Genomic DNA, 18,477 nt, shown 5'->3' with positions numbered 1-18,477 from the left:
TTCTTTTTATTACCTGTTATTAATAGTTAATTTTTAGAATAAGCATCCAAAAGCAGCTTTCTTTTTTCTGTGACTTTTTAAATAATTCCAGCCTCTTATGACTGGTCACAATTTCTTTTAACAAAAATCTCTGACTTAAGGAAGACAATGTGGTGAATTATTTTTACACTAGTGTATTTAAATACACAATCTTCACTCCTTTTTTTATATTTTAAAAGTATCTGTGTAAGTCATTGTTATTCCAAAGATATTGATACCTCAAGATTTAAAGCTTATTGCCTGTAAATGGGGCAATTAGTGGATTATAGAATTCTGAACCAAGTTCTAGTCAAGTCTGATAGCATGCCCAATAATCCTAGCTTCTCTAGAGGCTGAGGAAGGAAGGTGGCAAGTTCAGGCCTGCCTGGGCAACACAGAGAGTTCAAGGCCATCCTGGTCAACTTAGCAAGATTTGGTCTCAAAATAAAAAATAAAAAGGGCACAGAATACAGCTGAGGACAACTGCTTAACATAGGTGAGGTTCAAGACTCAATAACTTTCAAAATGGGAGCTTTGAGCAAGTTGTGTTTGCTCTCATAGAGTTGTTTTTGAAATTGAAATAAAGTAAAACTAAAGAACTTAAGATCATTAAGCTTTGTCAAAAGATACCTCCTTAAATGTCTCAAAATTGACTTTTCTCTGCCATTATTATTCTTACAAACTTACAAAAAGAAATTATGTGAGTCTTTTGACAGGTTTTAGAGTTGTGTGTTAAATTCTAGCATGCTAAAAGTTAATTAAAGTTTGGTCAATTCATTTTTTAACTAAAGGTATAAGAATCATTTGTGTAGTTTAGAACTCACAGTAGTGTTCTGTTAGCTGTCTCAAAGCACACAACTGAGATGGATAGTTGAGTTTTTCTTACTGTTCTTGTTTTCAAATCAGCAAAATTTCAAAAATTATCATCTCTTACCTATCACATGCTTACAAATGAGAACAAACATGTAGAGGTTAGAACTTGTAAGGAATTTGGATTATGAATCTAGTGCTGGTAGATGGATGAAAGGTAGTCAAAATGATGCAAGGACAAATTTAAAAACCCACTGCAAAGGCAACCTGTGGGAAAGTGGGTAAGCAAGTGAATGAAAATTTAGCACAGATGAGTGGACAGAGATAAACATAAAAATGCAAATGGCAGGTGTGTGTGTATGTATGTATGTGTGTAACCATCCATAGAAGGTCATGAAGTCTATTCAAAGAGATAAACAAGATTTATCCTAATCAAGAAATATTGTTAACCTTGGGGAGGCAGAACATAGAAGTATAGTAATTCCATTGGGAAATCCAGCTGGATTAGAGTTCTGTTCAATGGACATTGAAATGAGAAAGATAGGAAACTCAGATGCACTTAATATACAAGATGTGCTATCAGCAGGATCTAGAAGGCTATTGGACAGGTACTCGGTCAACTGATCAACCTTATTCTCAGCCCTTGATTTCATCTAATGGTGGAATGATATGCACTTATTAAATATGAACAGCAGAAGAGCAGGATTTGTCAAAAGAACTGTTCAGGTAGATTTAAATAGAGTTTTCTGTTAACCAAAAAACATCCTTTGAACATCCTGTTTTAGCCCTGTTTCTATTATACATTAGAATAAAAATTTCATATTCCTTATGATGGGTCACATTTTCAGGAAAATTACAATGTTACTTCTTAACTATATTGGTAACTCAGGATATTTGTGTATGAGACTTGCTTTCATGTATACAGACAGAAGAATATTTCATGAAAACCAAGGATGGGAATCAAATGCCCCATTAGACAAACAAAAAACCTTCTGATTTTATAGGTGTTTTCCCCTAAATATGACAAGGAAATGATGCTTTCACACCATTGTGGCTTTCTTTTGCATGACTTTTTTGAACGAGTTCAGATACTTCCTTGAACCCAAGAGACATTGCACAGTTGCTTTTGCCATGCTTGGGTATCAGTCTAAACACCTTAGGCTTAAGTCCATTTTCCCCCACAAAGTGACAGGAAAAGAACTGGTCTGAGGAAGATATAATGTTGTATAGTAACCTTAGAGGAAGATGGAAAATCATGGACACCAAAGAGCTATGAAATATTGATTTCCTAAAAAAAAACATAGCAAGCAACTAAAGAGGGCATACAAATATTTTACTCTTATAGCTTGCTTTTAATATGTTGTTAATATGACTATTTATATCCCAGACAAAGGAAAAACAGCAGAAATGACACAGTTTCTCAACATGTGGGTCTTAACCCCATTGGGTGTCAAACATTCCTTTCACAGGGGTTGCCTAAGACCATCAGAAAACACAAATTTTACATTACAATTCATAATATCAGCAAAATTATAGTTATGAAGTAGCAATGAAAATAATTTATGATTGGGTGTTGGTCACCACAACATGAAGAACTATATTAAAGGGTCATAGCATTAGGAAGGTTGATAACCACTGTGTTAAAGGGAAAAACATATTCTTGGTTTCTGGTCAAAATTCCCTTTTAGGCTTAATATCTTTCTGGCTATTAGACACACTCAAAGATTGATCAAAGTGTTATTATGTTCTCAGGATGAGTAACTATCCAAAACTATTGGTCTCATATAAATCATTTCAATACATATATCTGTGTGAAGGTTTCTATTACTGTGAAGGGATAACATGATCATTGCAACCCTTATAAAGGAAAACATTTAATTGGAGTGACTGGCTTACAGTTCAGAAGTTTAGTTCATTGTCATCATGGCAGGAGGCAAGGCAGCATTCTGGCAGACATGGTGATGAAGAAGGATCTGAGAACCCATAGTTAATAGGAAGTGGTCTGGGACACTGGGAATGGCTTGAGCATGTATGAAACCTCAAAGCCCACTCCCACAGAAACACACTTCCTCCAACAAGGCCATTACTACTCCAAAAAAGTCACACCTCTTAATAGTGCCACTCCCTATGGATTTATGGGGGCCAGTTACATTCAATATACCACAAAGTTTTTCTGTTTTTTTTTAAATATGAAATTCATGTGATTGGGCACATAGAAGTATTTACTAATGAAAAACTGAGTCCTTTATTTAAGTCTGTTTTATAAAAAAATGGAAGTCTTCAACATTGACTTCCTTAATATCATTTTTTGATGCACTGATTAATAATTCATTCATTCCTAACTAGAAAGAAATATTCAGCATCATGCAGATACCTTTGTCTTTTAGAGGAGAGCTTAATGCTGCCCAAAGTTTGGAGGCCCAGTCTTCACAAAGTTATAGATAAACACCTACTCATGTCATTAGCAGATGGGTGAAATCACTAAGTACATAGAAAGGAGACTCAGAAAGGTAGTTTTTGATATTGTATTTAGATGATAAGTGAACAGGCGAAAAATTCTTAGTTACCTAAAGCCTTATTCTTTACCATGCTATTTCCCTTCTTTCTGTCATTTAACTTTAAAAATACTTTTAACTTTCTTGAGAATCAAAAAACTGAGTATTATCCAAGACAGATATGGCAAAATTACACGCAAACCTTATGGCTTTAACTGTTCTCAAACTTCCCCTACATTCTTCTCTGTGGTAACTTTTTTTTAGTAATTTTCTCTCCTACTTTCTAATATTCACCTTCCCATTTCCAAATGATAGGAACATTAGTGGTTTTTAAGTCATGGACTATTTCAGATAGTAATAGCTAACTTTTTCATATGGCCAGGGGGTGTATTATTTCCCATTTCCAATCTCTCAGTGCATGGTGTCACGTCTCACCATCAATATTTCTGTTAATATAGTGCTGACCCAAGTATTTTGTGATGAGTATAACTCTTTTTTTTCTGTCATGATGACCTTGTTGTTGTTGGTTTTTTTTTGTTTTTTTTTTGTTTTTGTTTTTTGTTTGTTTGTTTGTTTTGGTTTTTACGAGACAGGGTTTCTCTGTATTGTTTTGGAGGCTATCGGTCCAGCCCGGCCTCGAACTCACAGAGATCCGCCTGCCTCTGCCTCCCGAGTGCTGGGATTAAAGGCGTGCGCCACCACTGCCCGGCTCGACCTTGCTGTTTTGGCATGGACTTTTTCAGTCCTTTCCTAAATCCCCAAGATATCTATGTAAAGGAAGACAAAAGAAAAAGAAACCCAGCCAATGCAATTTCCCAGAGTGAGGCTATCAGTAGATCTCTATGTGGTATGATTTTCCCTTGAGGGCATTTCTTCTAGAGTCCCAAATTGTTATACTGCAGCCTAATCTGCTGACAGACATATTATGTAGGGGCTTCCATTTCAGACCATCCTTACAATGCCTTCTTCTGCCTTGTATTTGTGTTGAATAGTTGATTCTCTAATCAAATAAGGAAATTCCCTTTTTTCCTTTTCTTCCTGTTCTGATGAAGTCCATTCCCCACATGCATCATAAGATAAGTAAAGAAACTGTAGGCCTGAAAACTCTTATCCTCCATGCCTACACACATGACAGACAGTTTAACCACTATAAAATTCTAGCTGGACAACAATTTCCAGAAATCTCTGCTCCTTCATCTTCCTCTTGTGATTGCCTTTGAGAGACTGTGGCATCCTGGGATCTCTACTGTGGCCTGTGGTGAAAAAATTGTTCTTTCATAGCGATGACAATTTTTGGATCTGGAAATTTAGGAGTTTTGTTTCTGAAAAAACTTTTTTGACAATATCTTCTCCGTAACATTTTGTATTCTGTCTTTCTTTCACTTCCAATTGCATATTAAATCCTCAACCCGAAACTAAGACTTCTCTGTTTTTCCTCCGTGATTTGGTTCACTTTCATGGAAATTTCCTGCAAAAAGTTCCACCATAATGATGAATTTTAGATTTCATCTCTCATGTTTTTAATTTCTAAGAATTGTCTTGTATATCATTTAAAATATGAATGCAGTATAGGTTTTTTGTTTTTGTTTTGTTTTTCGAGACAGGGTTTCTCTGTATTGCTTTGGAGCCTGTCCTGAACTCGTTCTGTAGACCAGGCTGGCCTCGAACTCTCAGAGATCTGCCTGCAGTATAGCATTTTATTCTAGGGAAATTACACTTTCTTACATGTGATTTCTCTCTTCCTTTATTTCACTTTGCAGATGTCAAACGTATTGATTCCAACTCTTTGAGTTTTTGTTTGTTTTTCTTTCTGTTTACTCTTTTATCCTTGTAGTCAGTTTGAGGGACAAGAGGATTGGACAGATACATTTTATCCATAAACCTCTCTGCTTACTTAATTAGTCTTAGATAGAGTAACTTCAGACAGAATAAAGGTACATAAGTATTTGGTGAGCCAAGTACAAGAGTGAGTGACTAAAACAATAAAATATTGTTGTGAACAAATATTTAAATAACATTAGATTCTATTTAGGTAACAGCAACATTTTTTCTGACTCAGTAGATTTGGTTTGTCATAATTAAAAAGAATGCCAGCTTCATGGCACTGAAGTTGTTATTGTGTATATTCTTACTGAAGTGTTATTTTGGTTAGTGGTGCTTTTCTTGATGCATTCATGAACATTGTATGATGGTGTGATATCAAACACCTGTGCATAGACTAGTTAGCCTCCATTTCACTTATTTCATTACTGATAACAGAACTATCAAAAGGCAAGCACAAGAAGGTAAATATCTTCTTTATGTATATATGTGTTTTTATACTACCAAATACTAAGATTTTTTCTGTTAGCATTCTTCAGATATACATATATATACAAACATATACACATGTATAATTGGCTAGTATATGTAGTATTATTTGTTTATTTAAAAGAATTGACTTTTGCAAACGTGAAACTGATAAGTTCCTCTAAGCCTGTAAGGCAGGCTAGCGGGGTGGAAACTCAGGCATGAGTTAATGCTGTAACCTTGAGGCAGAATTTCTGTTTTCTAGAAAAACTTTGATCTGAGACCTTCAAGTGAGTTCAGGTGTTAGTTACATAGACACGGCATCTTCACAGCCAAACTTAGATTAGTGGTTAATTAAGCAGCAACTCTAGTCTAATCCTGTTCACATGTAAAAATAATCAATGTGTGGGAGGTCCTGTATTAAAAATAAACAAACAAAAGAACCTAAGCCTAATAGAAAATATACTGAAATATATCATCTAGTATAAAGCACATTAATAACATATTTTCCTTAGATATGATTAAAAAAACAAAGCATGAAATGTAAAATAGCGTTGTAAATAAACATATAGCAAGAATACCTATCTTCATTTTTAAATGATTTGATTTTTCAATCAGAGTTGGAATATTTTCTTCAAAACTCAAGATTTAGAACAATTCTATAAAATATTTTTAATGCTTAAAAAATATGCGTGTTAGCTGGGCATAGTGGTACCCAGTTTTTTTCCTAGGTGCATTGGTGTTCTGCCTGCATGAGGAGTCACAGTTATGAGCTGCCATGTGGGTGTCCATTTTTAATGTGAGTTCTTGGGAGGCATAGACAAGCAAACAGATTTGTGTGAGTTTGAGGCCAGGCTGATGTACATAGTAAGTTCCAGGATAGCCAAAGTTACATAGTGAGACCCTGTCTTGAAAAACCCCAATATAAACAAACAACAAACAAATAAATTAAAATTTAGAAGCCTTGAAAATTAAATAAATAAAATGGAACACCAAAAGTTAGAGGAGACTATCTAGAAAAACTCCAAATAATTACCTTTGTTTACTTGAAATAAATTTGAATAATTTTTTAAATGACAAAATTATTAGCAAGAAAATTTAGGTTAAAGTGGTTCGACTAGAAAGCAAATTTTAATTAAGAGTGCAACAATGTAGAACTCAGAAATCACGAGTCAGTCTGGTAACTGTGGTGGAATAAAGAGTAATATCCATTCCAAGAATGAAACAAAACAATTCATGGGTTGATACGTGGAGATGGAATTTATAAAAGTGCTTGTGTGAAAAACCAAGCATGTAGCCTTAAAAGGCAGTTGGCAAAGAAGTCAGGCTTACAAAGTGAAACTTCTCAACTAGAAAGTAATCACCCTTTCCTATTAAATAACAATATAGGCAAAATATAAGTGGGGAGAAACCATGGCTGTGACTTAGGAGAACTTGCTTTATGTAGAACTCCCCTGCCTTCATGTTCTCAGTAAAACCATCCAAGCAAATGATCAGCATTCTACAAGTGAAAGTATGTATCCAAGGAAACATGCATTACTCAACACCAACCAAGATTAAATGCAATTGTTTGTTTTCTCTTGAAAGATATGTTTTAGTGGGGTCCTCAAAATTCAGACTGAGATAGGAATGCCTCTCTGGTTAGCCATGCAAAAGTGTGGAACCTTCTATATAACTGGGGGAGAGAGAGAGGGGAGAGGGGAGAAGGGAGAAGAGGAAGGGGAAAGGGTAGAGAGGAGAGGGACGAGAGGTGAGGGGAGAGAGGAGGGGGAGAGAGGTGAGGAGTGAAATTACTCAGGCACACAGAAGGAAGTCAGTCTTGGTTTGTTAGAGAAAATGGAATCAAATTGTTTTTCATAACAACTCCCTTTGGATAACCTGATAACACACCCGGCCAGAATAATTCATATTTACCCAGAAGGAAAATTTGGGAAGTCTAAACTATGTTTGTCAAGTACATATTGTTTCTGCTTCAGTCTAGTTTCAAACTAGAAAATTTGCAACAAATACCTCCAGGAATGCCTCTCATGCTGAGTTACTGCCGTCTTATCTGTCTGTCATTTTGAAGTCAAAGACAGTGCTTCAGCAAGTGACATTTTCTAACTCAGCTTACACTCTCTCTATATCCTTTTTTTATCAGGAGAGAAGATTGCATTTTTCCAATTGTAAAATAACAAAAGCTTTCTAAAAGAACTCATAACACATGCACACACACATAGACACACATGCACTTGCAAGTACACACACACACACACACACACAAACATACACACACCCACACATAAATACAGTTAAACAACCAGAAATGTGTCTTACAAAATGTAATCAGGTAATCAAAATGATTTATAAATTAATTTTAAATGCAATTTTACTTCTGCTACTATGGATATTGTAAATAAAAGCACATGACACTGTTTTCTGTCTGAGAAAAATAAAGTACAGGAGAGATCTGGGGGCGATTCTTTGCTGTGACAGTACTCATATAGCAGTAGTTACATCTACTCCACTTTTAAAACACAGGATACCAGGTTTTGTTTATTTGCTTAACCTTGGTAAGCCTCCTGCTAAAAAGGGATGGTTTCAATTCAGCACAAAGAATTCACAATACCTTGTTTTCATGTTACTTGAATATGATATTCTAGGCAGAGATTTTGGTGTGTATTGTCTTTAGTGTTGTCCATTTCATGAATTTTGGAAGGCATTCTCCTGTCACTTCTAACATTTCCTCTATTCTCTCTTTCTCTTCTTCCTATGTTCCCATGATATGTGTGGCTTTTGTAACCCTCCCACAATTCTTAGCTATTCAGTTTCATTCTTTTCAATCCTTTTGGCTTCACTTCAGGACATTTTACTGGCTTATCTTCCAACTTCTCAATTCTTTCCTTGGGTATCTAGTCTACTGTGTGGTCCATGAAGACATTCTTTGTTTCTGTTCTGGTTACTTTTCTCCCTAGAGTTTCCACCTCTCTCTTGTGTTACCCATTTCTTTCTTCAAGCCTCTCTTTGTATACTGATCACTCATTAAATACTTACTTGGATATTTCCAAAACATCTTCTATATTTTAATTTATTTTGTTTCCTGACTAGTTTGTCTATAATTAGGGTCTCATGTAGCCCAGTCTGGCCTGAAGGTAACCATGAATTCCTGATTCTCTTGCTTCGTCTTGCAAGTGTGAGGATCACAGGCAAGCATTCTATTTGAATTTGGTTTTGACATGTGCTTTGCTTCATCAGATTGCCTTTTGTCTTATATAACACACCTTATAATATTCACCATGGGAAGCCAGACAAGATGTTTAAAGTGAAAGAAACAAAGTTAACTAGTGACTCCTGTGATGTTTCTATGTTTGTAAGGCTAGGGCCACGGTGTTTTTATTGTGCATGCTGTAGCTGTGTCAGAGGCTGAAATTTCCTGTCCTGTCTTCGTTCAGTCCTGCTTGGATTTCACTAGGAGCACCTTCATTGCTGGGAACTTAGATGCCATTCTTTCATTCAGAATCTTGTTATTGTATAGGAATATGCAAAAATTTTGGCAGGTAAGGTACTGTATTATCTTATAATTAAGGTTTAGTTATTCAGTGAGCCTATGTATTTGGGATATGACTTTCATAAGTGTTTCTCAGCCCTGCCCCCTTACAGAAGTGACAGCATGTCTATCCTGAGCTGGAGTTGGGTATTCCCCCTCCTCTGTGTGAAAATGAAGAGGGTGTTGGGTATTTCCCTTTTCCCATGTCTAACTTAAAGTAAAGTTAACTTGGGTTTGGTAAGCCCTTTCTTCCAATTGGTCAGGCCTTGGTAAAACCCCACATGCTGCTTAGGCTCTGATAAAGTAACTGTCCCTAGGCTAGTCCTTTTAAGGTGATGAGAGGCTCTGGCAGCACCTTTATTTTCTTCACCTTGCAAGACGCACAAGGGGGTTTTTCTCTAGTCTTCAACTAGAGAGCCTGGTGTGTTTTCTGAAAAGAAGGCTCGGGGAAGAGTAGGGGTCCTACAAAGCACAGCCCATCAGGGTGAGTCTCCAGCTCACATTTAAAATCCAGCAACGAATCACCACCCCGTTAACATTCTTACCAGCGTCTGGGCTCCAGCAGAGGTTCTGTTTGCAGGGACTCCTTATCTTCCATGCTTTAGTTTGGGGTGCCCTATTTCCCTATGACTTGTGTGTTTGGCCACATACAAAACAATTTTTGTTCAGTGTTCGTGTTTTTGTTTTCTGAAAAATAAAGTTTTGGGCATAAGAGAGTTCACTTTACCAATAGTTTTAGACTCTTATCTTCCATCTCTATTACTCTATTATTTTATAGAAATTTGACAAATACTCATTTCATAGAGTAGACCATTGACTGAGAGAAATTGCAACTTTAAGGAATTTGTCTTGAATGAAGTCTACATGTTTTGACAGTAAAACTATTTTTTACCCAATGAAAGTTTTAAATGGAAGTATGCTTAACTTAATCACCACTTTTAGTGTTCACTCAAAGGACACTGGGATGGCAATTTGCTTTTCTCTCATTTGATTCTTTATCTCCTGTGATGGAGAAATCATTCTAGACTGGGATATATCGATGGGCCAGACAGTGAATTACTTCTGATCTTGGGGAATACGCTCTACTTTGAGGTAATAAATAATAAAACATGGTCACAACGAAAATGTAAGTTCTGTGAAATGGTTGAAAATAAAGGAAGGCATGGAAAGCGCAGAAACTGAGAAGGACACAGGGCAGGCAAGCGTTAACATTTTAAGCAGGACATTCAGAGTAGGTCATGTTGAGGAGGCAAAGCATGAGCAGACTTTAAGAGGAAAGAGGCTCTGCCATGAACATAACTAGCCAGAGGAACTACAGGCATATGAGACAGGGTGTGCAAAGAAAAAGGTTCGACAAGAGCTCAGAGATGTCAATGAGTTAGAGTGAGGGCAATGTAGCAGATGAGACCGAAGTAATACCAAGGACCAGGTAAGGACTTGGCTTTACTTAAATACCATGATTCTATGGACAGATGACAGATATAACTGATTCAGCACTCAAAAGGAATATCTAGCTGCTCTTTTGTGATCTGGCATTATGGAGACTCATTGGCAAGACATGCAACAAACCAGGTAAGAAATAATGTGTCACAGAAAAGAATTGTCTCAGGGATGGTGGTCCTCAGGTAGTAGAAAAAGAGGAAATTTTAAGGTGTTTCTGGGATTGATAGGATGAAGAAAGATAAAGAAGCTGGAGAAAGCATTGGATAATGTTTGCTTTGTGGGGAAAGGTAGATTTTATCTCAAGGATGTTCATTGTGAGGCACATACAAATAGAGGTCTTAAATAGATACATGGAATTGAGGAGCATTTTTTGGCTAGAACTGTAGCAGATAGATGCCATTTAAAGGTATGAGCTGCAATGTGAAGGTTATAGATAGAGAACTTTTGGTGAAAGGTGTAGATAGAGAATGACAGCCACAACACTTGGAAAGGCATGCGTATGTGAGCAGTGGGTGGTGTGGAAAGAAAAGAAACAAGAAAAAATGAGAAGAATCATGCAAAAAAAGAGGGAAATAGATCAAAGGAAAAGGAATCAAACCTGCTTTGTCAAATACTGTTGGTATATTATGTAAAATGATACAGACTGGCATCACTACATAAGAGTTAGAAATGGAAGGACCAAATCAAAGCAGCTTTTAAATGTACTTACAGGTTAGGGCTTCTTGCAACTCTCATCAGAGAAACTTCATTTTTCAGTAGATGGAGCCTAACACAGAGACAAGTAACTGGCCATAGAGTAGAGGAAAAGTGACTGCGGAGTACTCAGCCCTAAATAAGGACACCCCTCCCTCCCAAAGCTGAAGAGGGTGCAGAAAGACTGTAAGATCCAGAGGCAGTGGGTGGCTACAAGGAAACGTGCTTTCTGCACACAGTAGGGCAGCTGACATATGAACTCTTGATAGTATGCATATGGCCCGTGCAAACTCAAGCCAGCCCAAATCACAAAACAGAGTTGAAAAATGAGCATGGAGTCTCATTCCTGGCTGAGGAGCTATTGTAATTGATAGCTGCTGGAAAAGAGAAATTCAGTTTTCTTTAAGAGTTTTGGCTTCTTATAGCTCTAATGTACTCTACTGGGTGGCCATATACCCTAGTATATACAGGCACTTCCTAATTTGACTTGATGGGTTTTAAAGGAATTATATGAGGACACAAAATTGGGTACTGGAATAGGGGATGAATATGGGAATAGATGGGTGGCTGAACATGATCAAAATGTGATGTATGAAAATCATGATGTACTAAAGAGCATTTAAAAAGGAAGTAGAAGTACGGAAGGTAGGCCAGTGATTGGACACAGAAAAATTTGAATAGGGGTTAAGCAGCTTGGCCTCAGATTACCTCAGGGGCCATCGAAATCTACAAAAGTAAGAAAGCTACTCTTTGCCCACTGCACCCACTATGAAGCAACATAGGTAAGGGCCTGGCTTGCATTATAGCCCTGATGTTCTGATGATGTTCTGAATCAGAAACCCCTCAAAATCCCAAATGACATCTAGTATACCAATCTCTAGTTGTTCCAATATTTAAAGAACAGTATAAAATTAGGATGACCATCTATAACTTGTTCTAAAATTCTGAAAACTGGCCATTTTTATCCTATTAACAAGACTTTAGTTTCTAAAACTTCCTGGGTTTAAGAAGTCCCGTGACACACATTCTTAAGTTGGGGAATAAACTTTATAGATGAACTGAAAAATGAGAGAACTTGGGGTTCCTTTTTTCTTAGAGCTCTTCTCTTTTTTATTTCTTATTTTAAATGAGCCTATAAATTTTACAGCACTTCCTTGTAGAGGTCACCACTGATTCGACTTTATTTTTCTTCTAAATAAAACAGTATTTTTTCATGCTGTGTCATTATAAATACCATTATAAAGTATGTATGTGATATGGCATACATAATATAGGTTGCCTTTTCACATGCTGAATAAAATGATTAATGATATTTCAAAATAACATGTAATATTGTATAGGAAAAATATTTCTAAGTTTCATGTCTTTAATTTTCAAGAACATGAGTGAAGTGTCTGATGTGGTGTCACATGCCTGTAATCTCAGCACTTGGGTGGAAGAGACAAGAAAATTGCTGCATACTGAGGCCTGATTGGGATATACAGTGAGTTCCAGGTCATGAGTCTTGGCTACATAGTTAGGCCCTGTCTCTAACAAACAAACAAAAACAAACATCAATAAGAAGTCCCACAACACACAGCTCAACCCAATCCCACCTAACCTACTTCCCACCCACAAAAAACAACAAACAAACAATGACACTGACTTACAGTAACTAGTGATAGGGGAAACAATATGAATTTATGAAAATACTTATAAAATTTGTGTTTAGAAAGATGTCAAGATATATTCTGTTTTAAAATTATTTTTAATTCAAGAATATTTGTAATAGCATTTTGAAATTACTGCATGGGGAACAATTAAATACTATGAACACAATGTTTTAAGTGACTCCCACATCTCAAAGAGTTCTTAGAATACCAACTCACTTGTTCTCAGTGACATAGTTGTATATGCCCACCATTTTACCACATGTATTCTTTGACTGTGACCCACCTACGATGCATTTCTGTTCAGGTAAAATATAGCACTAGTAGAAAATGCTAATTTTAAAAATGTCTGTCTTTTATTCCTTGCTTAAATCATATTACTTTTGTGGGGTTTTGTTGTTGTGGAAGTGGTGGGTTTTATCATATTGTTTTGCCCTATACCATAAGATTTTTATAAAGGTTATGTTTGGGGCCTTACAAATGAGCTTTATATGAATTACCAAACTGGTTTCTATAATAATTTTACATATAATCCATGAATCTCAAAATCATGACTTAAAATCAAATAATGATGATAAAACTCTCACAACTATCTATTTATATTTATCTTCATGTGTATGTATGATACATGTCATAAAATATATGCATGATTTCAAGAATGCATAGCATTTGAGTCAGGAGAGAGAGATTACCATTTGTAAAAGTAAGGAAGATGTGATTTTGGTAAGGTTTGTAGGAGTGTAAGGGATTGGAGAGTGTCTGTTTCTTAAACTAATCATGTTGGCTTATGTATGACCTTTTATCATAAAAATTCAAAACTGAATAGTCTCACATAAGGAAAATTATATCAAAATCATTTGAGTTCTTTTTTCCCTCCTCAGTGAAATTTATTTGTGGTATCATGAGACCATCTCATAGAAAGAATTTTGAACAAAATGTCAGTTGTCTTTTCTTTTTTCATTTTCAGTTCAAAAGGACATAGTCCGGATTCTCCCCAGTTTAGATGTTGAAGTCAAAGATATTACCGACTCTTATGATGCTAACTGGTTTCTTCAGTTGCTGTCCACAGAAGATCTTTTTGAAATGACCAGCAAAGAGTTTCCTATAGTAGCAGAAGTCATCGAAGTATCTCAAGGGGTCCAACTGCCCCGAAGTATTTTACAGCCTGGGAAAACCATTGTGATCCACAAAAGGTGTCAGGCTTCAAGAATCCTAGCTTCAGAAATTCGAAGCAATTTCCCCAAAAGACACTTCTTGATCCCTAGTAGCTACAAAGGCAAGTTCAAAAGGAGACCCCGTGAGTTCCTAACAGTCTATGACCTGCAGATATCTAAGACTGAGAAGGAAACTCTGCACGTGGTGGCCACCAAAGCCTTCCACACGCTTCACAAGGAGCTGTCCTCTGTGTCTGTTGGGGACCAGTTTCTAGTGCATCATTCAGAGACAACAGAGGTGATCTTTGAGGGAACAAGAAAAGTGAATGTTCTGGCCTGTGAAAAAATCATCAATAAGTCCTACGAGGCAGTCCGGCTCCCTCTGTACATGGAAGGAGGTTTTGTCGAGGTGATTCATGATAAGAAACAGTACCAGATTTCAGAGCTCTGTACACAGTTCCGCTGGCCCTTCAATGTGAAGGTATCCGTGAGAGACCTCTTCATTAAAGATGACATTTTGGCAGCTACCCCAGGACTGCAGTTAGAGGAGAATATCACAGACTCCTACCTACTTGTTAGTGACTTTGCCAATCCCGGGGAATGTTGGGAAATTCCTATGGGCCGATTGAATATGACTGTTCAGCTAGTTAGTAGTAGTAATCTGTCTGTAGATCCAGGGACAATTCAAGTCAGGACTCTGGTAGAAGAGATAACAGAAGAACAATATTACATGATGAGGAGGTATGAAAGTTCTCTTTCACATCCCCCACCTCGCCCTCCCAAACATCCCTCAGCAGGGGAAACGAAGTTAACCTTGCTCAGTTTAGCAGAAGAAAGAACAAGGTATCTGCCCAAATCTCCCAAGGTAAGACTATGATTTCACAAATTTCCTCTTCGCAAGACAGTAAGTTTCGAGTTGCTTCGGAGTTTGCCTTTGGCTTGCTTTCCTTTCTTCCGCATCGATTTGAAACACGCCTGCTTGATGCGTGCTGTATGAATGAACATCAACAGAGGAGAAAGCTGTTGCAGCATTTTGTACTTGGATGCTTCACCAGTAGATGTGGTGTGAAATCTGCACTGAGTTAGAAGTAGACATGATGGCATTTGGCTGTGACTACACAAATTGCCATTTCAATGGGCTTTGACAATTGAACATGTTTAATAAGATACCTCAGAAGAAGTTCCCATTTACTTTGGAAATGTGGTTCATTTTTCTTAGGTAGAATTCTCTTAATACTTCACCCAGAAAATGAGCAGACAATAAACTCCCATCTTCTCAGGGAGCCTGTGGGAGTAGGAGGTTACTGGTAACATGCATCTCTAACACATGTCTTCATTTTGTTTTATGTGCAGAAAGATGTAAAAATATCCTGGCAGAACAGTGTGTGTGAGAATTTGAGCATCTGCCCACATAATGCCTCTTAGAACTGTGTAATCTTTAACAGTTCTACTGCAAAATAAAATTAATAAACCTACAGGCACCATAGGATCTCTATGGAATTACCAAATCCACAACCTCGCCAGATGTTAGGTGGTAGTTCAGCATCATTTCCACTTGATGCCATTGATTCTTAAATACTGCCTGCTGGCTACTGGAACTGAGCTTGCCCTCGCCCAGGATGTATACGTGTGTTTGTGTGTGTGTGTGTGTGTGTGTGTGTGTGTGTGTGTGTGGTTCTATGGTGTATGGAAGGAGTGTGTTCTGTCCCAGCAGATGCTGGACTAGATGCACAAGGAAAACAAAACAATTAGAAAAGAGATAATTCCTGTTTACCCTCACATTCAGAAATGGTAGTAGCACTGGGCACCAAGACTCATCTATGGATGTGGATGCCCCTGCAGTTGTTATTTCTAAGACTGTTCTGATTGTATGCTAAAGGAAACCTGAAGGATCACTAAACTCATTTCCTAGAAAGAAAAAAAAAAGATAAAACTAGCAAAAATTTCCTTTCTAGAAAAATAATTTTTAAAAATTGACAAAGCAAAACAGTTCTCAAATAACATTAATTAGCTAAAGTGAAGAGGGGTTTTCTTTGATTCTTGTACAAAAATGTGCTTTCTCGATGAGTTGAATGAGACTATCACTGGTGGTCAGGGTGTAGGCCTACTGTTCCCAGGCTCTTGGCATGAAACAATAACCTCACACATATTTGCAAGAGTAGCAAGGAAAGAACATTCAAAGCAAAGCCACAGAACAGATAAAAAATTACAATATTAGAAGTAATGGTGGACCACGTGAGTGAAGACATTCAAGGGCCCCATTATTGTTTGAGGCTTTTATTTATTGATTGTCAACTTGTCATACCTGGGAAGAAGGACAATTGATAGAATGCCTCCGCCTTATTGACCATGGGAACATCTGTGAAGCATGCCTGTGGTTACTAGGGACATAGTTTGGATGTTTGTCCATTTTTATTGACAAGCTTACATGAACTTTGCTTACTGTGCACATCCCTTCCCAGCATGCATCTGACTTTAATTATATATTAAGAAACTGAATAGAAATTTGCTAACAGATTACTAGGTGCATTGTTCATAGATGTGTGTGTGTGTTTGTGAGTGTGTAATATGTGTGGATTAAAGGTCTCAGGCTGCCAAATGCCTGATGTCTCTGACAGATGTGTACACACCTCAAGCCAAGTGGAGTTCCAAGTGACTAAGCTATCCTTATTCTTGTCTGCTTCAAAGTGAGAAATAGATGTTTTCCTCTTTTTTTAATGGCGGGAAAAATAACACCCATTCAAAAATGTGCACACCTAACTTCCCAGAACCTACTAGGATATAACATGGAATGGCAAAAGGACTTTTTACATATAATTAAAATCCAGGACCTCGTGGTAAGATTATCCAAGTATTCACATAGGTTTAACTTAATCACTGAAATCCTCACAAGGAATATCTCCAGTGGAAGACACCATTACAGAGATGTAGTTAAAGAAGAATGTCCAAAGAGACAGTGTTCCTGTTTTCAAAGAGAGAGGGAGTCAGGCATGAAGTGATGATGCTTCTCCAAACAGGGTCTTCCCTACGTGGTCTAGAACAAACAACTTAACTGGCAATACATCAGTTTAGTTCAATCAGATCTGGGTTGGACCTCTAATTTTCTGAACTCTAAGATAATAAAATTGTTATTTAAAACAATACATTTATAGTAACATTATAGCAAGAAAAAATGATTCAAAGTTGTTTAGGAATTAATAAAAGCCTTAAATAGCTAAGTCTCTGTAAATGAGCTAGGACATATTTCATTGGGAAAATGAATGTTTGTGTTTGACAGTTATGCTGTATAACTCAGGCTATAGGCTAGCCTCAATCTCATGATCTTCTTGCCTCTGCCTCCTAAATAGCTAAGAGATTTATACCACAAATAACCTATCTTTGACACTAATAACCCGCCTTTTCTTTCCCTCCTCCCTCTTCCTTTCCTTCCCTTTCTATCTCTTCCCCAAATATCCCCTTCTTTCCTCCTTCCACCTCCCTCTTCCTTCCTCTCTCTTTCCCACCCTGTCATAGTTAGCTTAGGTTGTCATGTTGATATCCTCAGTTGATGGAATGCCGCTATCTGATTGGTCTATGGGCATGTCTGTGGGGCATTTTCTTAACTGCTAATTGATATAGGAGAATTTGACCTACTGTGGGTAGTGGCATTTCTAGGCAGGTGATCCAGTGCTATATAAGAAAGGTAGCTCAACAAGAGAAGGGGAACTAAGTCTGTAAACAGCATTGCTCCATGGTCTCTGATATCGTTCTTGTCTCACAATTCCTGCCTTGAACTCCAGTCTTGAGCTTTTGCCTTGGTTTCTCTTGATTATGGCCTATAGCCTGTACCAAATAACACCTGTCAATTGCTTTTGATCAGTGTTTATCACAGTAACAGAGAAGCAAACCAGAACACCCCCTTTTTGGCTTTCCCCTTTTTCTTTCTGCCTTTAAAAGTGAGTTTTATTGGATCATGTGCCCATGGACAACCTGAGGTCACAGCTAGAATTTAGAACCAGGGATCTTAGATATTGAGAAGAGCTAGAACAATGTTTACTTTTCTTTCTATATTTGGTTTACTATTTCGAGCTAGTTTTGTTTGCAGGTATCACAAGACTTCTAAGAGTCCCTACATCATGCATCTCAGCTTCAATACTAGAAAAGAATGCTGTCTCATTATCTAGACTGAATTCAAAAAGAGAAAAGACTTAGATTATACTACGTACCTCTGTCCTGACTCAACCAACTCACTGGTTGCCTCAACTACAGGCCAAATTGATGAATGTTTTACTTGTAAACCCATAGAGTAGACACCTTACAAAGAACAAAAGTATATTGTTCTTAGAATTCTGGAGGATGGGAAGTGCATCATCAAGTTGCTGGTGAGTTTGTTCTCCAGGTCCAAGATGGAGTCTTGTTGC

General features: G+C 37.2%; 1 protein-coding gene across 1 annotated transcript in view; it reads left to right on the top strand.

Annotated features, from left to right (window-relative positions):
• Themis (thymocyte selection associated) overlaps positions 1-18,477 on the top strand; it is a 192,473-nt gene that overhangs the window by 78,141 nt on the left and 95,855 nt on the right. The window contains exon 4 of the mRNA XM_040728284.1: positions 13,891-14,942. Within this exon, the coding sequence (XP_040584218.1) occupies positions 13,891-14,942 (1,052 nt within the window). The remainder of the gene's footprint in view (positions 1-13,890; positions 14,943-18,477) is intronic.

The sequence above is a fragment of the Mesocricetus auratus genome, unplaced genomic scaffold (genome assembly GCF_017639785.1).
Source record: "Mesocricetus auratus isolate SY011 unplaced genomic scaffold, BCM_Maur_2.0 Super-Scaffold_100018, whole genome shotgun sequence".
In the NCBI taxonomy this organism is placed as follows: domain Eukaryota; kingdom Metazoa; phylum Chordata; class Mammalia; order Rodentia; family Cricetidae; genus Mesocricetus; species Mesocricetus auratus.
Note: the sequence above shows the minus strand (reverse complement) of the source record. Positions and strands in the feature narration are given on the sequence as shown.